The 22,903-nt window shown below is 40.5% G+C and overlaps 1 protein-coding gene across 3 annotated transcripts; it reads right to left on the bottom strand.

Moving 5' to 3' along the window:
* Window positions 1–2,462: 2,462 nt before the first annotated feature.
* On the bottom strand, window positions 2,463–20,199 carry LOC130145113 (arylsulfatase D-like). Of its 3 annotated transcripts, none has more exons than XM_056329634.1 (11): window positions 19,841–19,988; window positions 17,379–17,480; window positions 16,082–16,228; window positions 14,995–15,116; window positions 13,458–13,580; window positions 9,898–10,321; window positions 9,035–9,171; window positions 7,641–7,775; window positions 6,851–7,013; window positions 6,442–6,563; window positions 2,463–5,840 (listed from the first exon to the last, which is right to left on the bottom strand). In XM_056329634.1, the coding sequence occupies exons 2-11, from the start codon at window positions 17,456–17,458 to the stop codon at window positions 5,470–5,472; spliced, it is 1,824 nt and encodes a 607-aa protein (XP_056185609.1). In that variant the 5' UTR covers window positions 17,459–17,480; window positions 19,841–19,988; the 3' UTR covers window positions 2,463–5,469. The 3 variants fall into 3 exon arrangements, with proteins under 3 accessions (XP_056185609.1, XP_056185608.1, XP_056185607.1); XM_056329633.1 differs by lacking the exon at window positions 19,841–19,988 and adding an exon at window positions 20,085–20,199 and having other exon boundaries at window positions 2,464–5,840; XM_056329632.1 differs by lacking the exon at window positions 19,841–19,988 and adding an exon at window positions 19,613–19,797 and having other exon boundaries at window positions 2,464–5,840.
* Between the last annotated feature and the right edge of the window lie 2,704 nt (window positions 20,200–22,903).

Genomic DNA, 22,903 nt, shown 5'->3' with positions numbered 1-22,903 from the left:
GTCACCAGGGCAGAGACATAATTCTCTTAAGGGCAGAACAGGCAGCAATTTAAGAGCTACTAGGGCTCCTGCTATGGTTATTCTGAAGTATACTTGAGAAACAAAGGAGGAAGCAGAAACTAGGAAATGCCTTTTAGATCACCAGGGAATAAAATCTCACCAGCAGGAAAAGCATCTTGAACAACCGAGGCAGTGCTAGCTCCGTGCCAGTTCATGGTGAGAAGTTGAAGTTGAAGGTCTGGTCCCATGGGAGCCAGCTGGCACTGGCTAGCTTACTGACTCGGGTAAATTCAGCATCTCCTGCCCTGTGTGGCAGCAGCTACTTGCTTGGTCGTATGGCCAAGATTTTTTAAAAAAATCTGGGAAACAGTATATTTTTTCTGGCACATAAGCTATCCGGGTGGGTTTTTTCTGAGCTATCTGGATTAGGTAACAACCTCATCATCATCTTGTTGATGCTGCTTTCTGCTGTGTTGGATGACTCTGCTCTGTGTCCTGTCAGTGTATTATCTTTCTGTGTATCCTGGTGAAATTTACAAACACTCTGTTGATTCATAATCTTTTTAAATGGTGCGTCTTCTTGCCAGTGTAGAAATGGATCTGCTTCATCTGAATGACATTCCTTGGTGACCCAAAGGCTTTTCCTCTCAGCCTGATGTAAACTTCTGTTAGAAGTTATTTTACCCCTGAAGGTACCTGATTTAACAACAATTGCCAAGGGGTTTCTTTAGTTTGGGCCAGTAACTCTCCACAAGGGCAGAGTAATCCAAAGGACACCACTGTTGCATGTTGCAAACCTTGGAGCCACACTGTGACTGTGCTGGAGCCCTGACTTCCAGCAGATGCCCACCCTTTGACACCCAGGAAGCACCACCACAGCTCTGCCCATCTTGGCAGACCATATCCTATAGGAAGGCAGCTCCTGCTGACACCATGACCACAGCTGGTCCTGGCAGGAGACTGGGTTTCTGTGGCATATGAAGGCACAGATCCCAAGTCAGTGAAGAAGTGAGGTTGTTTATTGCATACATAAGTGCTGGTTATATGCAATCACTTGTCTACTCAAGTTCTGCCCTGGAATGTGCCTACGTGTAGCAAAGCACCTGGGAATTTGTCTATGTGTAGCAAAGCAGTTGCTCATTATGAGCTGTTCATGTGCTTGCAGTTTCACTGCCAAATTTGGCCACTTATCTGTTCGCTAACAGTTCTGCCAATTCAGCCTTGTTTCTCTACAAGGTCAACTTATTTTCGACCCTTACAATTCCCCTTTTGTTGTTTGTTAAATTGGATAAGGTTAAGGCTGTGTCGTAGCTACGATCACGTCTCGCATCAGGTTCATCAAGCACTGTAGACATACAGCAACGGCCAAAAACCTTAGCAATATAACAGACCCACACATTAATATATTTTGTATCCAAGGACCTAATTCTAGGGTCCAATCCCAACCTTCAAAAGGATTCCATCCAGAATCTTCCTTCAACTTAGACGTCAAATCATACAGCTGTTTCAAACTTTGATGAATTGATACTGAATTATCACCCAAACTCATACAGCACATTCCATCAGACTCCTCATATCCATGCCCATGAGCTAATACCAAAAAATTAGTGTCAGCTCTATTTTGCAAAGTGGCACGTCGTACTGGTTGTACATCAATCAATAATTTTTCAAGGGCCAAACTAGCTGCGTTAATCTGTTTGCATTATTCTGGCTTGTTCTCTGGCTCGTTGCTGGTAGGAAGTCTATGATCAGATGGTCAAATGAGCCTAGTGGGGATCCACCAAGGCCCTTGATCTGTAGAGGCACAAGCATACCCTTTTCCCCACATTATTAATCCTACCGGAATGCTCCATTGGTTAGTTTCTGGGTCTTTGCAGAGGACCCAGGGCAGTTCCCACCAAGCAGGACAAGGGAAAATTTATGCACAGCGCTATGCTTAGAAGAGCAGTTTGAAAAATTGATCACATGTAGAGCTTTCCACAGTTGTTTGGGTGGTGAGGTACCTGGGCTATTCCCCCTTTTTTGTTTTTACAGCATGCCTTTAAGAGACTGATGACTTCATTCAACAACGGCCTGTCCAGTGGGTGAGTGGGGAATGCCCATCACATGGGTGATGCCCCAGTTTTGCAAGAACAGGTGGATGCATTGTGCTATATATGCTGGGCCACTGTTGGTTTTAATTTGAGCAGGAACTCCCATGGTCGCAAAACAAGCAACTCAATGATGGCAAGTGTCACGGCTTTTCTCCCCAGTGTGAGCAGTGGCAAAAACATAGTGGGAAAAAGTGTCAACCAAAACATGAATATAATTAAGATTCCCAAATGAGGGAATATGTGTGACATCAGTTTGCCAAATTTCACTGGCTTGGAGGCCATGAGGATTAACACTGGGATAAAGGGGTAAAAGGCTGAAGTTTTGACAGTTGGGACAGCCCCTCACAATCTCCTGGTCCTGTTCTCATGTCAGGCGACACGAACGTTGTAGCACCTTAGCATTTTGGTGAAACGAGTCATGTGAAAGCTTAGCATGTTGATAAGCACTGGGGGTAACAACAGCTGTGGTAAAAAAGTCCTCCACCTTACTGCCTTCAACAATGGGACCAGGCAATGAGGTGTGTGACTGCACATGTAAAACAAAATAGTCATGACAGCGATGCTCCAATAGGAACAAAAGATGCTTCAACAAAACAAATAACTGTTGGTTAGAAACTGTTTTTAAAAATGAATGTTGTAATACATGCACTATTCCTACAACATATAAAGAATCTGCAAATAAGTTTAAAGATTGTTTGAACAATGTAAAGGCACAAACAGCTGCAGATAATGCCACTATTTGTGTAGAGCCAGTAACAAAGGTGATGTCTGAGTCCCAGTACCCTCGCTCATTTTTCCATGACACAACACAGCTTTTCCTGAAGGCCCTGAGCCATTGATAAAAACAGTCAGGGCATTTGGGATAGGTACATGAAAAATATGCAATTTCAATTGTAAGGGTAAATCAGTTAAAGGGTGAAGCAATTTATGCCAAGGAATAGAAAAGGCAATGGTTCCACTAAAGTCAGCCAAAGCAGACTGTAGTGAGAGGCTTTCTTAACTCAAAAATCAACGTCCTGTTTGGCCAAAGGCATAAAATGGTGGCTGGGTCCCTGGCCATAAGTTCCTACAGATGATGTCAATCCTTTTGAATGAGGAGCACCAACATGTCAATAAGAGTTGTCAATGTTTTGGAAAAAGAGTGAGGCAAAAAGATCCGCTCCAAAATTCTCAGTGGATCCTGGTGTCCATTGAAACAAGAGCATAAGGCTGAAATGCATTATAAATCAAAACCAACAAAACAGGCAAAGTTAGTATATGATGACTCTGATGCTCCTGTATGTTGGTAGTTATGGTTTGCAAAGCCTTTCTGCCTCAAAGGTGAGTGTACATGGCGACAACAAATTAGAGTCTCCTTTTAACAGGGTAAGAAAAAGTCCCAGGTCTCATGTAGTTATTCCCAGATATGGTTGCACCCAATTGATAGCACCTGGTAGCTTTTGCAGGTCATTGAGTGTTCTGACATTTGTAGCAAGGTGTAAAGGTTAAGGAAGAATAGCTGTCACAACAATTTTCCATCAGAGATATTTCCATGGCACTTGAGTTTGGACCTTTTCCTCTGCTGTACAGAGGTCGGCGCTGCTTAATGATCATCTTAGGTCCATCACAGCCTGAGTGACCAATGAGGATGCCGATGCTGATACTAAAATGTCATCCATATAGTGGTAGATCAAAACCTGCGGGTACATTTTGCGCATAGGACTGAGGCTTTGCTGCAGACATTTAACACATGGTGGGGCTGTTTAACACGCCCTGTGGCAACACAGTCCAGTGAAAACGCGTTGAGGGTTCCCGATGATTAATTGCTGGTACTGTAAATGCAAAGCGAGGTGCACCATCAGGCTGTAACAGTATGGTGAAAGTTTTCACAATAAGGCTGAGTGCCTTTCTCATCAATAGCACTGATGAAACATCTGGGTGAATTATAACCGTCTGTGAAATACCTGAAGTCACAGCACAAAATAAAACTTTCTTTTAAGCTGTAAGGCTTTGTTTACCTGCAGATTTCCTGGTGGCTGAATTGTGGGAAAGAAGGGAGGAAATAAAACCAAAATAAACCAAACATTTAGCAAAAGAGATGAACAATAGAAACAGGCCCTAGCATAACAGTTAGAAACCTAGTAAAAACGTGAAATAAAGCAAATGGGCAAACAGTGTCTTCAGATGCCTACTTATTCAGATATATCAGTGTAAATTTGTTTATGTGAAGAAATATATCTTATACCCTACAATGAAAGGCATTGCCTGCAAGGCCACTTTAACAGGAACAACTATTACAGCACAAAGTAGGAAAGAACTGAGGCAAAAGGAAGAACAGCAGCAATGAGATAAATCTAAGTAACTCTAGCTGCTTGGTGGAACGAAAATGTTAACTTGTGAATCAAGAAATACCTTAATTGTGCATGTCTTTTTTTCATAGAAAATTAGTGTTTGTTTGTTTTCATAATTATTGTTGGGCATCTTTCAAAGAGTCCTATTACTTTTTAGCAGGAACCAGTTTATGACTGAGATATGGGCAGCAAGGTAACATGCAATCCTGTGCCTAAATGACTGAAGTTGCTATCAGTGTGGCACTTCTGTGGCCATCAAGGCCACTATGACCTTGCAAGGGCTGCTTAGGGAGCTGGGTGCAATGGGAACTTTGGAAACGGAAAATCCTTTCCCTTTTGTGTTCTCCGTCAAAAGAGACTGACTCCAGTCAGGGGAGTCCCACCCTTACCAGAAAGTGAAGAGAGCCGTTACCCAGCTTGTCATGTTTCTGAGCTTTATGCCTCACCCAGGCAATTTCTCCTGATCTAGAAGCCCCAGACTGATCAGCTGCCACCATCACTGGTGCTGGAAGGGCTAGCTACAAGGAAAGAAGGAAGTTACCTTTAAAGGTGATTCTGTGAAAAACTGTGGTCAGAACTGTTTTTGAATTATTTTGGAAGCAGTAGTCTGCAAAAAATTATTATAGGGGCATCTTATGCATCACCAGTAAGGATAAGAAAATTAAGGGAGACCTCAGTTCAGGAATCACTTAGAAATTCCTTAGAACAAAAAACCAAAGTGAAGCTTCTAAGTATACATTCATAAACAACAAAACATGTTACATCATTATTTGTACACTCTGATCTTGGCCTGCTTCAGTGCATTTGAACTATTCATTCAGTTGTCAGCAGATATAAGTTAAAACATGTTCTTCAGATCATTTTGTCTTGATCCCTCCCTGAGAGTGTCCCATCTCAAGCCACATTTACCAAATACTGTGCCATTTATAGGAGCGATTCTCATATAGAGGCTCAATTAAAACAACCAACCAACCCACCAATCAACATCCCCAAAGAAAACACTCTTGATTTAAGAACACTTTTGAGGAAGTAACTGGTTCTTTCCTTTATAGGTTGTCAAGTTTATTATCACCTTCCTTATCACACCAACAAAATGGGAATGTCCCACAGCATGGCTGCAGCCATGGCTTCCACACCACATTGTACACAGAGAGCTGCTCTGGGACTGGAGTCAGTGTTTTCCGATGCTCTTCTATGGCTTTTCCAATCTTCTCTATTACAGTGTCAAAGTGGGGCTCGGTGTCAGCCAACACAGGTTTGGCTTCAGAAGGGTCTCGCGAGAGATCAAACAGCAATGGAGGGTCATGATGGGTCACGCCTTCCCCAGAACATGGGCAAAATCCTCTATCATAACAAGCCCCAGCTCCAAGAGGATGGAAGATGGGGGTCACATAATGAGCCTTCCAGATGGCTCCACCTGGCAGGAAAGAAAGAAGGCTTGCAATGATCTTGGTGGTTATCACAAGGCATTAGAAGTGTGAATGTTTTTCTAAAGTTCATTTCTGGTTGCACTTCAGCTCTGTGCTTACTAGTTGATATAGTGTCGTAATTTCATCTAAATTTAAGTGCCACAGAATTAAACCAATAATATAAAATGATTTTGAAATTTCCCCAACATTTTCAGCAAATATCAGTTATTTTTCACTTTGGTTTTTATGAAGACATTAAAAAATAATTTGGAGTTCCCATGGCTTGCTTCCTTGTTAAGGTAGCAGAAGGACAGACAAAGAGCTGAGGCAAGGACTTCTCCATGAGACAAGAAGGGCATGGACTCCCCAGGCCTTGCATTCAAATAGGTGGGTGAGACCTATCCTGAGCTCCAGTAGCCTGCCTGGGACACCACAGGCCTTGAAGCCACGAACAAACGGTGCCATGCAGCGCAGGCAATGCTAGTAAGTTCTTTACCACCACACACCTGAAACTGCTTGGAAAGCTGCAATCCCAGAAAAAAATGTGTTAGACAAATGTGCCCTCCCATAGACTGAGCCTAATTTTTGGGAAAGAAGTTCTGTACTCACTGTCCTTCTGGTGCCACCGCACAGCATGTAGGTGAATGCCGCAGTAATGAAAGAGGAACTCGTGCTCTGAATGCTCAACTGTTCCTTGCAGTAAAGGCATCAGATCCCGGCCATCAATCACCCTAGCAGAAAAAACAGAGACTGTCTGAGGTAAGGTGCACAGGACTGCATCCCTGCTGCACACTCTTGCTGGAACTGGCAGCTCTGAACAAGGCAGGCACTTGTAGAAGATTGCAGGTAGATGCTGAATCTCAAATGTAGAGAAGAGGTGACTGAGCTGTGGTAACACTTATGTGTCTAGAAAAGGAGCAGGAGCAAAAAAGAAAATGACAGACTTTTAGAATGTGTTTCCAAACTAGAATTTCCATTGTTTGGGGAGAGAAGGAGGAATAAAGACACTTGTTTGTACCTGTCCTGGGGTAGTACCCCTCCAGCCAGATGAACTACTGTAGGATAAATATCCATAAGGCTTGTAGGTTCATCTATGACTGCACCTGCAGGTAACACTCCTGGCCACCTGAATATCCCTGGGACACGGATTCCTCCTTCCCAGCCTCCCATAGCTTTTCCACCTTTCATTAAAAAAAAGAAAAAGAAAAAGAAAAAGAAAAAAAATATGTTAATTTAAAATAAAGAGAAACATTACACAAATGTTATTGCATTATCATAAGCTATTACCTTTATGAGCCTTCCTTACCCTTTTGTTTTTACCACTAAGTTCCTTCTCCTCAGCATCAGTGAACGTATGTTCACTATATCTGACTACTCGAGTGACTTAACATACTTACTGCCCTCTATTGTTTTACAAACACTTTGTAAGAACTTAGGGTGGATAAAGTCTCAGGCATGAAGTGATTTCCCAGCCTCTTTCTTTTACAGTCCTACAATGTACCTGTTGTAGTCAAATCGAGGGTTCAGATACAAGATGCAACTTATATTTAATGAGAAGTTACATAACCTTAACAAAAATTAACTTGCGATCAGTTGTCTCATGAGGAAATGACAGTTTGAGAATTCATGCTTATAAAAAACACCTGTACAGGCTAGAATTGTCTTAATTTTAAATATGCCTAGTTTGATTGATTCTCAATGATAAAGCACTGTTACTACTTGATTGTACAGTCTTATCTAAGCTTTAGGGGTGTCCTGAGTACTTTACTCATTGTTGCTGGGTTGTCACCATCCCTGACAGCTCTTACCTCTGTATATTCCATTCCAGCCACCCAGCTGCCTTTTGCCTTCTTGTCTTTCCAGCCATCCACCATGATCAGAGGCAAAGTAAACTAGCGTAGTATTTTTCAAGCCTTCTTTGTCAATAGCACCTAGAACCTGGCCTGTAAAAACAGGAATATGTGTGTATTAAAAAGCAAAAATATTGCTTACACTACATAAATTTTAGTCTCTGACTTGAATTACATTCGTCAATGTAATTTCTTATGTATGTAGGGCTGCTTAGTTTTAAAGAAGAGTTTTTTAAGATCAAGATTTGTAGTTGTGATTTCACTGTCTGTAAAAGCACAGAAAATGTGTATGTGCTGTAACCCCTCTGTTACTGGTATTATAACAAGAGTGCAACAACCACAGTCACAGACCAGAAGCCTGTATTGTAAAGGGTAGAAGTGCTACGTGCTGTAAAAATATGAAAACAAAGCATAACCCAAGGCCCCTAAAAGTTAGATTCTGCATCAGTGGTGGCTGTCATGAATAATGAAGAAAAATTGTCATGTACCCTTATCTTATATTGTCTAGCCCACAGTTAGTATTTGCATTAAATTACTGGTTGGATATCATATACATTAATAATGTAGTTCTTTTTTATTTAAAAGTAATTCCTGAGCTGTTTCTGGTGTTCTAAATTATATTTGTGGTGTGTAAGCGTTTGACAGGTAGGACTGAAACCCAATTCTTTCTGTATGTGTACATGATTCTTATCCCTTATGCAAATATGGTTACTTTTCCTCCACTATGACTGGATTATAAATAATTCTCCTTCCCCTGCAAAAAACAGGCTGAAAAATAACATTAATCTAATTTCTGGGGGTATAGTCATTAGCATTTACAGACATTTCTGGATTAATGAATGGGGCTGAAAAATAAGCAATACTTGGCTGAACGCAGCACAGAGAAATAGCCTGCTGGTTTACACCTAGAATTAATTTGCTTTTCAGTTTTATCACCTTCTGATGTCTCCTACATAGAAATAGATAGGACATGACCATAAGAAGATGAAGTTACCTGATCTTTAATATCACAGAAAATTAAATAATTCTCACTTATTTAGTAAGAAGAGCAGAAGAGCTCTTTGACAGAAGCCAAGGGGATATGATTAAAACTCATAAACACTAAACAAAAAAAAAACCCTGAGTGAACAGAAAGACTCATTTGGTCTAAGACTGGAGGAAATAAAATGCCAACACTGTAAGCCAAGAGTGTTCATTCAAGATTGGCAAATGTTCATGAAAAGCTTAGAAGTTTTTTCCTTCTTGTTTTTAATTATCTTCTTTGTTCTTTTAATAACAACTGCATTTTTATTATATATTCAGACCTAGGTATTAGGTAGTTGGAGACATTGTTATTTGCTGTGGTGACTTACCTACCATCCAGTCCATCTCCTCCACGTTGTCTCCATATAAGCCATGGCTGCTCCTCCCAAGAAACCTCTCTGTGGTGAGGAGAGGGGTGTGGGAGTGCAAAAAGGAAAGAAAGAGGAGGAATGGCTTGTGTTTATTTCTAAAAAACAGAAATCAACACTTTATTATTATGGAGGAAGGTTTTCAATTCAAACAGAGGTCAGTTGTAATGGCAAATGGCATTATGATTTGCGTATATACATTTCAACAATTGCTTCAGAAACATCTTACTTTGCAAGGTATTAAAACCCAGTGATTAGGATCTGTGTGATAAAATAATGTTTAGCTTATATAAAATGACCCTCTTTTTTTCCCTGAATCATCGATAGAAAAGTTCCAGATTGAAGCTCCACATTCTGCTATTGCAAACCACCACTGCGCTACTGAAACAAAGCAGGTTCATCTCCTGCCAGCTGTTTCCCACCTATCGGTCTGTATGGCAAGGCTACATCACAGCTGTAATTCTCCTTCCCCAGCCTACACATGCATTTCTGTCATCAGCTACCATCCCTTAGAGCTGCAATGTTGGTGTCATTGATAGAAATACGTATTTCCTCAAATAGCCTGGAAATACTGAATCCAATCCATGGAAATGTGGGAACGTTATTAGCTTTAGTGAAGCTAGGAATAATGGACAACCTTAAGCAGCAGCTAATTTTTTTATTTAATAATATTATATAATTGTTCATAGTATTAATAATTAAGAGGCATAATAGTACTTCTAATCCTATGTAATATTACAAAAACCTTACATGGGAAAGTGCCATTTAATAGTTGCAAGACATGAAAAAACCAGAAAATTGTGATCAAGGGAAATGCACTTTACCTTTCAATAAATGAAATGGACTCTCTCAAGATGAGGGACGTAGTCCTGTCTGTCACCATTGGCTGCTCAGTAACTTCGTGGTTTCTCATCATAATGCAGTTCCAGTAACGTACAAACCCATAACTTGAGAACCAGGATACAAAGAACAGGAGACTAAACCCAGCAAGGCATGTCAGTATTTTCCAGTGGACTGAAATCAAGCCGGTCAGTCTTCCCAGGGCAGCGGTGAGTGTAATGAGGCCAACCACCTGAGTGGAAAGCCAGAGTTTCCTTCTAAAAGCTCTGTCCATCTCTGGTGTTTCCGTTGGTTGGCAGTCACTTATTAGCGTAAAAGGCATCCCATAAAAATAGTCAAAGCCGTGGTTTAAAGGGTGATGACAATGGTCATTGCGGGATTCGCAGTTAACACCTTGATGCCACTTCCCTGAAAGTACAGAATATTAAAATGTAAAGAGATAATATTTAATAAGAGGCTTTTCCTCATACAAAACATTTCTAAAAAAATGGTTGCTTTTTCCCCCTGCTTGTGAGAACTTCTTCATCCTACACATATGTACTGAGTATGTAGTAATATAATGGGATATATCTTATAATTGTTGAAGGTAAACCTCTACAAGTTATAAATTATTGACAGAGTTATTGGTGCTCTGTACACAAATTCACGCTCTGCAGTTTTGATCAAATGTAAAAACCTGGACACTAGAAACTAGGAAACTAGAAACCAAGAAAAATTCAGATTCTCAGAACCGAGCAAAAATGTACAGCTTTCGTGGAGACCTGTCAGGTAGAGAAAAGGAGGAAGTCCTTTTGTAAGCACAGAGCAAAATAACATTGCTCTATTGTTTACCTTCAAGGTTATGCAGACTTTCTTCTGGAATGTTTTGAATGGCTTCATGTCAGGACTACGGCAACACTCAGAGACGTGTTGGTGCCAGACTGATAAGGGAAGCTATGGACAGAGTAGTCGAATAACTGGCAGCTCAGCAGTGGGTTTGCCAGACAAACCAGCAGATCCAGAACTTGAGCTCAGGAGATCAGATTTCTCGTGAAGCTGTACATATGTAAGTAACTCTGCTGAAAATAATAACTCCATATACTGGATGAGAACAAAAGGCTTTTTTTTTATAAATATTTTTGCCATTTATTTGTATTTAATCACATTTTAAGAAGTTTAAGCCACCTTCTTTTAAGTACTGAAGTCTTTATATATATAAAGGAACATACCCTGACCTTTTGCAATACAATTTAATCTTTATTATGGATATATGTCCACTATTACGATGAATGGCACATCAAAATCACACTTTTGCTTCCCCTCCAGTCTGTTCAAACAGACTGGTTAGGCACTTACACAGAGCTGTAACAAGCTGGTTCATTTGGCTCAAACTCTGAGGCTTGTGAATATCTGAGTCAAGCGACCAAAATCTACCTGTCATCAGAGAGATGTAGTTTAATTGCATTTTATGACCTCTGATGTAATGCAGGCCTTGGATACAAGATCTATAGATCAAAATTAGCTTTTAGAATTTTACTTGAACACTAATTTGAAACAAATTCTTATTGTAGAGTAAGGAATTGTGTACTTAGGATACTATCCTAAACAAATGGTTCACTACGTTACCAATTCTGGTAGCCAGCCCTGAGTAGGTTTCGGTAGAACTGCTGTGCATTACAATAGAAGCAGAACAAACTGCTTCAGAGGCAAAAAAATGCTACTTTGTGGATATAAATATAAAGAAGGGGTAAAAGTTCTGTTCTAGGTAAATGAGTTGCTTTCAGCTAAAATCTCTACTCAGTTTGCCTCTTGACATACTAGAGCCAGCTATAGAATGAAACAGGTTTGTTATCAATAGATATATGCATTGGTCATAAATACAGGTGCAGCTAATGTATCCTTGGACTTCAGATGCACTTCAGCACCTAAATCTCCAGCTGAGCTTGATAAAGCCTTCTGACATGCTACAAAAGACTCAAATCTCCAGAAGATAAACTAAGTGTATAATATAAATACATCTTTGAAGGCATATGTTATACAACACTGGCTTTCTGACTACAAAGAACCTGCAAAGCATTTCCCAACAATAAGTCTGATTAGCACATCAAGCTACAGGTTATTAATAGGATTTAACTTTGCAACTAAACTGGTTGTGCTTAGAGCAAAACAATCACAAATGATTCAAGTGAGACTATTTAGTTCTCATTCAGCTGCAGTGATGTGGGCAGATGTTGTGTAAGATTTCTTGATTCACGACTTGAATATAAAGTTCTTACTGCTTTTTTTGCATCACTTATCACCAGTGTTTTCCACCATCCCCTATGGCACAATTAATCAGAATCTTTCAATTCAGTTAAAGTAAATGGTGCTTTTTGGTGTCTATAGTGTGGTTTTAGTTAAGATGCCCACAGGGAAGATGCCAGCCCAGTTTGCTAGCTAGCTTCTAGGAGGTATGCAGCACAACCTCCCTGCAGGACAACTCCCTTGGCAAAGCGGAGAAGAATCTGTTCGTTTCGTTTGTGATTACATGCTGCAACCAAGCTGAAGTGTTTGGCTAATAGACATGGACTTTTTTATGAGCTATTTAAAACAACTGAAATAATATCACCACAAAACTATTAGGAGAAGAAGATTCAGTAATATAGAACTTAAAATGCTTAGAGGGCTTGATTTAGTATTGTACTTGATTTAGTATGGTTTAGATTTATTTTGCTTAATGAATACAAATCCATTCCTGCAGACACTTCTACTAGTAAATTCAGTTTATTTGTGTAGCCAATATTTTTATGTGTCAGACAGATTTTGGATATTGACATTTAGATGCTCAGATGAGGTAGGGCAAATAGCTGAAAATTCAGCTCAGAAACATTTGTGTTTTATCAGTCTGTGGAACTATGTGACATATCTAAGATAAATAATTATTTGAAACGGGATCATGACCAAAAATTACAACTGTATTAGAAAAAAGAAGTCCTATAAAATATAAGGTAAAATGGAATTCACATTAATGCTGAAGGAGGCAATGTTTTGTGGGTTGTACTGAAGACTCAGTGAACCACAGTGGCACGCTGTTATTAAAGAAAAATAATTGTTTTGTTTCTGTTTTTGAAATGCCAAATCCTGTGATATTATGAACTGGCTATATTGTTTTAAGTAACAGCTGTTCCCTTTTGCTGTGAATATTCTCTGAGCTGTATGAAGTGTTGTCATGCTTATTTGAATGGTACTCATGTTTTTTTTTTTTAAAATGAAATCGCATTACAATAATTACCGTATACCTGATAGAATAGTATTCAAGAAATATTAACATATTGTCTGTTATATATTTTGACAACCACAGCTGTGCTTGAAGCAAGTCAACAGTTAATATTGTTCTCTTTATCCAGATGTCTATTGTTTTAAAAGAGATTCTTTTTGGTCAGGATTTCTTCTTAAAATATATTCTTAAATCAGGAAATAAAATTATTACAACTGAGGTATGAGTAGTTGCTAACAAAACCAAATTATTTGAGTGAGATGTGCAGGTGAAACACATTCTAGGCCATCTTCAGGAGTGTTCACATACCTATTAGTCCTGTGCTGTAGCCTTGCTGCTGCAGTATTTTGGCAAAAGTGGTTTCATTTGGAGGAAGTCCTCCGGAGCCTCCATTCCAAAAAATAACACGGTAGTTGTTTACAGCATCCATCCCTAAAAAACACAGCAATAAACAATCTTAGTAAGTATAAATGATAGACTTGTTTCTTGGTTGCATTGATATTATGGTGTTAAAAGTTTATCCTAATGCTGTTTGTTTGGGGAAATTAATCTAGGACTCTGGACAAGACTAAGAAAAAGTTAAGTCTATTATATAATACCTAGTCTATTAATAATCTCTCTCTCTAATAATAATAATAATAATCTATTATTATACGATTGTATAGGAGTGTTTATATGTCACAGTGGCATCCAGACTGTGTGGAGTGTACTTACTTCTTGTGACTGTGAGGCAGGGAGGAGGGTAGGGAGACTTCAGCCTTCTGTCAGCCTCAAATTCCAGCTTGCATAAGACTGCCTGGGGAACTCAAGATTTCCCAGCACAGTGGCATGGCTGGTGTCCGACTTCTGAAACCCACAGAGTAGCTATCTAGCACCACAGTCTTCTCACCTTCAGGGTTACACCCTGTTATTTAGCATTATATGCTGGCATAAACCCATAATACAATGTTATGTGAAGTACAATCTGTCATGCAAATACTGAACATCTCTGGCCCTGTTATAGTGGGAGAGAGTCTGGAAAAGCTCATGTGTATTTTCAAGCTATCTATCTCAGTGGTAAAATGATAAAAGCAGGATGACATGTCAGCTTCAAAATGCCTTGGAAATGAAGACACTCAATATAATTTGCAATAGGACAAACATTAGAGAGTTGCTGTTAGAAACATGTAGAGTTATTTGTTTTTCATATCTCTTAATATCAGGGATGCAGTTTGATCGGATAGTATTTTTTCTTCAAAAACAAAACTGGGAAAAATAATATAGCTGCCAAACTGTTATTTCATAGGGTGGATGAATTCTGACACATAGGTAACAAAGCTGTACTGTAAACGACTTGTTCTGCACCTCGAATGGAGGCAATGGACACACATTTGCATAGATCCACTCTTCTGCCTGCAGGGCTGAGCTGTTTCTGGTATCTGATGAGGAGTCACCCATGACAGAAAATATTGTAACTAGTGCTTTAGAAATGTGTTGTTTTTCATGTTCTGTGTAATGACTTTTTTGAATGTAACAGTTTGTATTAACTCCATTCTGACTGCAATCTGTGCAATAGAGCACCAAAAGGCAACCAAAGTTGTGAGCTGGAGGGGGCACAAGGTGCTCTGCAGAGCTGGTTCTTTGCTCTGCTTCCCTTCAGGTCAGTTCATTGCACCCCATAAATATAGATGCCACCTCAAAGGTACTAGGCCTAGCTGGCACATCTTTTTGTGCCTCAATAAGAGATGACAAGTCAGTGGCACTCCCCCTGTTTGCACAGCCTCATTTCTTTTGTGCCCGTTGTATAACATTGTTCCCTTCAGCAATAAAGCAATCTTTAAAGGCTGCTTGGTTTTTCAAGGCAAACCTGATCGGAGAGGATATCTGCCAGTGAGGAAAGCTGCTCTGCTGGGGGTGCAAAGTGGAGCTGCAGCGATGTGTTGGGTCAGTTTCACGCCTTCCTTTGCCAGGCCATCGATGTTTGGTGTCCTAAAAATGCAACCAACACTGTCATATTTCATTCAGAGAGTCTTTAAGGGAACAAGGTTGAGGAATAATACATTTACCTTTATTCTGGAAAGTTTATTCTATTTGAAGATGGCCAGGAATATTTCCTCCCCCCCCCCTTCTTTATTAACAATTGCTACTTGTAAAAATCTTAAGCCACTCATTCCTTCTTGTTTCCCAAGTCCTGTGAAGGGCCTTGCAGAAACGTGCCCCACTGTTTTTGGAAAGAGGACTCATGCCTTGGAGATGATGCTATGCTGAAGTAGAGGCCCACCATGCAGAGCCCCATCAGCTACCTATGATCATCAGCTGCCTATCAGAAATTTACCCATGCCAATCTGGTTGAGATTCTGAGAACTTCGCTGGGTGAAGGGAGTGATCATACTGAATTTGGTTTTGTTCAAATAGGTGATAGGCTGGTAGGAAGCCAGCAGGCAACACCATGGCATGATTTTCAAAGAGAAGACAAGTTCTATGTCCTTGGGTCTGAAAAGAGAAGTATTTCCAAGTAACACAGCTTGTTGCAGTGATTTATACATTATTTTGCCGTGAGACTGGGAGGTAATGGCAAAACAGAGTTAAATGAAATAATGAGGCCTGATATGTTGAAAGAGGGGACAACACTTCTATCTTCAGGCATGTGCAAGAGCTTAGCTGTTTCTCAGCGTTGGACAATTAAGGAATACACAAGAACAGTTGACAGTTGACATATTCACACAGTAAAGCAGCTCCACATAGCAGAGCTAGAGCCCTGTGAACGCCCTCTAGGCTGTGATATAATCCTGGTAGTGCTTTACATTTACCATTAATGGCATCCTTGTGAAATCTTTCCATTTCTCCAGGAAACGAAATTAAAGACAACTTGAATAGCTGATGATGGGCAGAGATTGTAGTCTTACATTAAGTAACACACCAGCTCTGTTCACTTTTATGCTTAGTTTTCTTACCTGATAGTATCATTCCCATAGCAACCTACATCCCCTATGCCGAGATCATCAGCCATCAACAGGACAATGTTTGGCTGTGTGATGGAAAGCTCTGTAAGTGGTGGCTGCAGAAGCAGACCAAAAATCAGGGGTGTGACCAGTGATGTCCTGAAACACAGAAGAAGTCGTATGAAATGATTAATAAAATTGAATGTATTGTTAGCAGTTTGACTTTAAGACAACTAGAGCAAAGGAGTTGTTAAGGGTTAATTCAGGTTACAAGCACTTCGTAGGTCCTGCTAAGCACAAATCCTTTTGTTCAGAAAAGGAACTTCACAAAGTTGGCATCTCCACAAGACAGAGGAGCTGACAGGGAGCTCAGCTCGGGCAATGAGCTTCGCAAAATGAGGGGAAAGGTGGTTCCGGCAGGGGGAGATCCCGACTACCGACTCGTTGGCCAGTGACTCAAGAAATCCCTCAGACCCAAATGAAGTTGAGACTGAGCATGGGAACTAATTAACATGAGAATCGAGAGAATTATTTGACAAATGTGAAACAGAGTACTAAGTAATGAAGTAGTTGGGTAACTTGTAACGAGTGAAGGCTGATGTCTTTGTATGCTAGACTGTAAAAATAGCATAATTTTGAAAATGGGGGAGCTAGGCATTTGGGGGTTGCCACCTAGCTCCCTACCTAGCACAAACTAGAATAAAGAAATAAGGACTACATCGACTTGGGGTGTGAACTGGTGCTGTGCACTGGGTAACGAACCCGCCTATGGGACAACGGAAGGAAAGAAGCCCATGACCTGGCCATTCCTCACTCCCACGGCACAAGGCTGAAGAGCCTCACACGTGAGCTCGGCTGCACACCAGGTCACTCTCTGCTCAGATGTAGAGGGTGTGTTAAGTTTTGATCATTGACCCAAACAGATGTCATGAAAAGGAAAATGTCAGGACCGCAACTTTAAAATCTTCTTTTCTGATTGTTTCCAATCAGATTTGTTCATTACTTGGGAATTTACATGTGGCAGGTGACATATAAGTGATTTTGCTTTACTAGCTTGGAATGTTTTTTAGAAGTTGGTCTGACAAATTGAGAATGAGATCAACTTCCTCTGAAATCCTTCTCACCCAGACTGGAACCTTTGTGTTGTGAAAAACTTAAGAACAAAAAAAACAAACCAAAAAAAATCACATTGTGAATACACTTTACGTATAAACAATGCTACTCTTTTATAATACAGTATTATGTCATTATTAAACATCTCACTTTAGATCTAAGTATGAAATAATACTAATTCATGAACTTTTCTTACCAATAAGATATTAGCTGCCATACCATTTCTGCATTTGGAGTGTTCAGAATCTGCACAACCAAGAGTGAGAGCCTAGTCATGTTTGCATCTTCCTAGTAATCACTGCAATAAAAATAGATAAAAACTTAAAGCCTGTCAGCATTCTCTGTTTTATTTACTTCAGTGCATCTCATTCATGAAGAAGAATAAAGGCATTAATGTTATTTTTATTGCTAGTGTCACTTAAAGAAATTTTTCTCTTTTTTTTGTGTAGAGAAGTTTATTTTAAAATAGTAAAATAATTCTCTTTTCTTACATGACTCAGCTGTATGAAAAATGCTTATTATTCAGAAAGGAAGAGAAGAGATTTTAAAATCCAGTCTTCAATATAATTTATTTTTCTGTAATCGCAGAGACAGTAGTAGCCTGCTGCTTCTTCACATAATGTGCCAAATTTCCTTTCAGGCTGGTAAGAGATCTCTTTATTTACAGAAATTCTAGTCATCCTCTTCCAACAATGACATTTTCTTAGAAGACACTGAATTTGTGACCTGTTGCGGTTTGACTCTGAGCTGAGCCTTTCCAGTCTTTGTGTGTGTCAGATCTCAGGGTATGGTGTTATTTTCCCCCTCCCTGCACAGTTTTCTGCAAAGATTCCTCAGGGGCTTTCTCTTCCACTGCCAGGACAAGACAGACTGTTGCAGGCTTTGAAGTAAGGGCCAAATGACCTTGGTTCATAGGCTTTTAAATAGACTCCTTTCAATCTATCCCATATCTGCTTGAGCTATCCAAAGCATCTGAATTTTTAAAATTACGCTTGTTTCACATTTTGTTTTCCAGAAATGATAGTATTTAGCAGCTTAGTTAACATCTATAGTTCTTACATTTTATTCATCAACACTGTAAGCCTCAATGGGAGAATTTAAATTCCTAGGCTTAGAAAATTGGCATCCAAACACTCTAAACACTTATTTACAAGCACCAATGCTGATGCAGCATCGCTATCTACAGACAGTTTCCTGCATTTCGATTTGTGCCTTTTCTGCATCCCGAGTAGGTATAGGAAAGACACTGGGGGATACCTCAGCCGTCTTTTATTTATACATACTGTGTGCCTCCAAAACAGTTGAAATGAAAGGGAGTTGGAAATATTCAGATTTAATTGTGTAATTGGTTGTTACTAACTGCCTGTACTTCACAGCAAAGACACATTGATTCAAGGCACAGCCTGGAGTTCAAGGCTGAGCTTCCTCAGAAGCTGCCTGTGAATTGGCAGGTGATATATGGAAAATAGTTACCGCGCTGACTGATACTATCCCTGTCAAGACATTTCCTTAGTGAAAGGTGATGGGAGACCAGTCAGAGGAACTAGCAGCTCTGGTGGGAGCAAGAGGGACAATGAAAGCAGCCTACTCTGTTCCTCCCCTCCCTGAGAAGCTGGGGGGAGCCCAGGTCCCCACAGGGCAGTGTAACTCCTTGCTTGGTCCCTGGCAGCTGGGGCAGCAGCAAGCACCCACCAGGTTCAGCCACAAGCAGCTGGTAGGATGCCTTTCTGGGGACCTCTTTGTGACCACTTTTGCTTAAGGGGCACTTAAGCCAAACTGCAAGCAGACAGTCCCCTTTGCCATCTGAACTGAATTTGGCTTAAAGTAAAACTCTTTCCTCCCTCTGCCATTATTTAATCCCCGCAAAGGAGTTTAGATTTTATCCCTTTCTTCATCCATTTTAATAATCTATGCAGATATAGCTTGCATATCTTTCATATTTTACTTTTTTCCTCTACTGATGGAACTGTTTTTTAATCCGTCTTTACTTTTCTATCAAAATACCTACACGATACTGAAATCCCAATTCAAGCCAGTTTGCATAAGAGTAAATACTCATATTTTTAGATGCACTCAGTACATATTTGTACTGAGTCAGTACATATTTGTGGTGTCAGTCTGGCAACACTCAGTGAAAAGTCTTACCGGTAATTCCATTCAATTTGGTACTGTTCAGTCTAGGAGAAAATCTTTTAAAATTCCTATTTTGTAGACTTGATATAGATAAAATAAAAGCCAGACATGATAAAATGTTGCCCGCAGCTCTCACTTTATATGCACGCTTGTGTGAGAATACTGTTGTTGTAAAGGAAAATGCCTTTTAAAAACTTCCTCAAGATATTTTTATCTAGAGAAGCAAAATAAATTTTCCAAATGCCCGTTAAAACTTTCCCATGCGTTTCCCAACATAGTAAGGGAGGAATACAGTACCTGGTAAAGTTATGCTCAAAGCAGGCAGCTGATAGACTGGAGCGTGAGCTTAGTTTTAGTTGACTTAAAACCACTCCAAATTTTTCAGCACGACTGCTGCTACAGCGCAGTGTCTAACATCTGTTTCTGAAAGCAGTCCTTAAATCTGCCCTAGCTGCTCATGCGCGCTTTGCCACAGGAAAGCTGTGTAATACCAGAGCTTGCAAGCAGCTGGATGGTCCAACTTACTCTGGAGTCCCTTAAGCTGTACATCCCACCGCTGTTTGCACAATGGTGACATTCATACTGTACGTGAGGGTTGGGGAACACCACAGAGGTAGCTAAAATGTTTTCTTCCCAACCACCATTTCTGAAGGGAAGGAAAGGACCTCCTCCAAGTCTGAGACACTCCCATGAAAGGCACTGTAAATAACAGTTCTCCATAACCCCCTCCTTGTTTCCACCAAGAAAAACAGAAAATCACTGTACTTACGAAGCAGCAATTCTTTGTCTGTAGAAATAAAAATCGAGCAGATATCTTCACTTTACCAGCATCCCAAGTGCCTGCAGTGATGATAAGGTCATCTCTGCACACACAGTGAGAAACAGTTTTAGGGCGTGGGGAGGAAATGCTGGCAAGAGACCTGAATTTGCTTTTTCAGGAGGTGAGTCATTCGGCTTCACTTCTGAGTGCTGCCTGTTTTCTTGTCATCACTCGAAGGGACAAATTAAGGTTACATGCTGGCTAATGCTCGCTTTCTTGATTTTTCATGTTTGAGTCCTGTTGTACCAAGTGTTATGGGACAGCATGAGATGCTACCAAACAGGAATCTTGGTTTCCTGACAGAGAATTTTCTTGTTTCATTATTAAAAAAAAAAAAAAAGAAAAAGAAAAAGAAGAGTGTTTTCATATCTTACGAGAGAAGGGAGATGTAGTTATGAGTTGGTGGTTCATCACCAATTGCAGCACTCAGGTTGGTTTGCTAGTGGAACACCTCCAAGGCAAGTTACAGCACCACAAGTGATCCCTGCCCTGCTCTCTCCCATGTCAATACTTCCATGCTGGAGTACTTCCAGCCAGCGCACAAAGAAGTGATGTGTCTGGTTTTCCTTTTTTCTGTGCCTGCTTCCCTATCACCACTCATATTATAACAGCTCAATTTGTACCTTTCCAGTTCCCATTCCCCTTCACTGTGCCTTTAGTGCTTCAGTCACTCATATAAATAGGATTTCTTGTTGTCTGATGCCCTCTGCTGCTGTGTATTTGCTAAAAAGAAAGCACCTTCTGAAGTGCTGGGTTTCTCTCTCCAGGTTGCAATCAGTCCCAGCTGGGCCCTGCTGACTGGAAGAGCCCCTTCTGCAGCTGGGGTCTCTTCCACAGCTCTTATATTCTCCTTGTGTTTTTCCAGCACTTTTTGCCAGTTCTGTAGTGTTTATAACAGAGAACCACAAACTATAGCTGCTGTGTTATTTACTAAATTCAGAGAACAGCAGGAAAGTGAATGCACGTCTGCAGGAGCACGTCTTCATTGTTTTTCACATAGCCTTCTGACACAGAGCGAGCCAGAGCAGATCACTGCCGTAAGTAGAACACGCTGAAATCTGGCTGCTGGGAATTACTGTCTGGGCATATCTATGGTGTGATGAAGATAAAGGATGGAGGGTTATTGCTTGTGGTCTAAAGACTTTCTTCTCACAGTGATAACTTGTGCTTCTTTTGATGTTTGATCTTTGAAGGAGGGAAAGGTGAATGCCCTCTTACCGGTGCCACTTAAAGATGGCATTTTTAAAAGGTCTAGGCAAAGCTAATTCTGTTTCCAGCCACCGCACTAAGTGGTACTACTTATTTTCTGTGGGGAAATCTTTAGAAAGTCTGTATTTGCTCAGAATATAGAATGAACGTAGAATTTTGCAGAAGCCTTGCATACTCTTGTCTTTTACTCTCTTTTTCTTTAAACCGAGTGCTGGAGGAAGTAACACTCACTGACCCTTTTAAAGCACTTCGCTATCTAGAGTTGAAGGCTCGTTCGTAGAGGTTTGATACTACGATATGATGATTTAGAGGCTCCCTCTAGCGGTTACTCTAGTTTTGGAGTCGTTCTATTTCAGAGAACATTCGATTCACCCTCTACTTCTCTAAAAGGCATTGCACAACGATGGTATTTCTTTGAACTCTGATTTACACTAGGTCTTCAAGGCCTGAATGCCTAGGAGCAGTTGCAGAGCCTTACCTGTCGTCCTGGAGTATGTAATCCAGGTTTGCAACACCGAGAAGGAACCTGGTTCACGCACTCCAGGACTGCTCCGCAATATTAGCCAAATTGCAGTAAGTGGGGGTGGGGGGAGAGTCACTTCAGAAGTGCACTCCTGGTCTGGGGTAAAGCAGAAATTCAGACGCCTCAATCCCTGCCTAAGGCTCAGCTTAGAAGCCTGCTGCTCACAAGTTTCAGAGAATGATTCAGGTAACATACACACCATGTAACCTCTCAAGGAAATCTAAAAATCAATGTGTTTTTCCATTTCTGATAAAAAAATTTTCTGTGGTGTCTAAGCATAGCAGTCTGCTTTGGCCAGTGTAAATGGTAGGGGCCAGAAACCTGCATGTAGGCATGATCTAGCTCTTCAGCAGAGTGGGATCGGAACTTAGCTAAAAAAATGGAAAACTTTTTTTTCTGGATCTTACTCCCATGATTTTTGGTAGATTTTTTTTTTTTTTTTAAAGTAAAAGCTGTGAATAAGGTGTATAAAGAGCACTTACAACAGGTACCATGGCTATAAATTTCCCTTTCATGAATCCCACCTTTTACAAAAGATGTGGTTGTTAGCTCTCTTTGGAGTAGTTTATAGCTCATTCCAGGGTAGTTAAAAGCAAAAAGGGCCATGACCACTCTGTCCAGCTCAGGAAAAACTGCTGTAGATGCCCTTCAACGGAAAAGATATAGCCTTGCCCTTGCCTGCACAAGAAGGTGCTTAATACAGACTTCCAAGGCTGACCTTGGTCACGGACTTTTTTTGTTGCAGGTTTACAGCTTTTTTTTTTTGTGTTTTTTTTTTTTTGGTTGTTGTTGTTGTTGGCTTCTTCCCACTCAGAAGGGCACATCCCTTGTGTTGTCCCACTTTTCTGTGTGCCACTCTACAAGGGGACCTGCCTCCACTAAGCACCATATTACCATTCCTGCTGTTGACCTCTCAGGACAATGCAGGCCATGTGTGCATCCATGTCAGCCTGCATGGATGCTGATTTTTAGGAACAGTCCCATGTAAGTTAAATGCTTAATAACAGGCACATGGTCTCTTGTCCTCTCTTCCATC

Source organism: Falco biarmicus, chromosome 2 (genome assembly GCF_023638135.1).
Source record: "Falco biarmicus isolate bFalBia1 chromosome 2, bFalBia1.pri, whole genome shotgun sequence".
NCBI classification, from domain to species: Eukaryota; Metazoa; Chordata; class Aves; order Falconiformes; family Falconidae; genus Falco; species Falco biarmicus.
Note: the sequence above shows the minus strand (reverse complement) of the source record. Positions and strands in the feature narration are given on the sequence as shown.

Excerpts from the sequence above, each read along its gene's own strand:
- LOC130145113 (XM_056329633.1), bottom strand. The coding sequence starts at position 17,458 with ATGACTAGGCTCTCACTCTTGGTTGTGCAGATTCTGAACACTCCAAAT. Across the intron at positions 15,117-16,081 it reads TATGGGAATGATACTATCAG|GACACCAAACATCGATGGCC; the intron begins GTAAGAAAACTA and ends TTGCATTTTTAG. Across the intron at positions 5,841-6,441 it reads GCGGTGGCACCAGAAGGACA|GTGGAGCCATCTGGAAGGCT; the intron begins GTGAGTACAGAA and ends CTTTCCTGCCAG.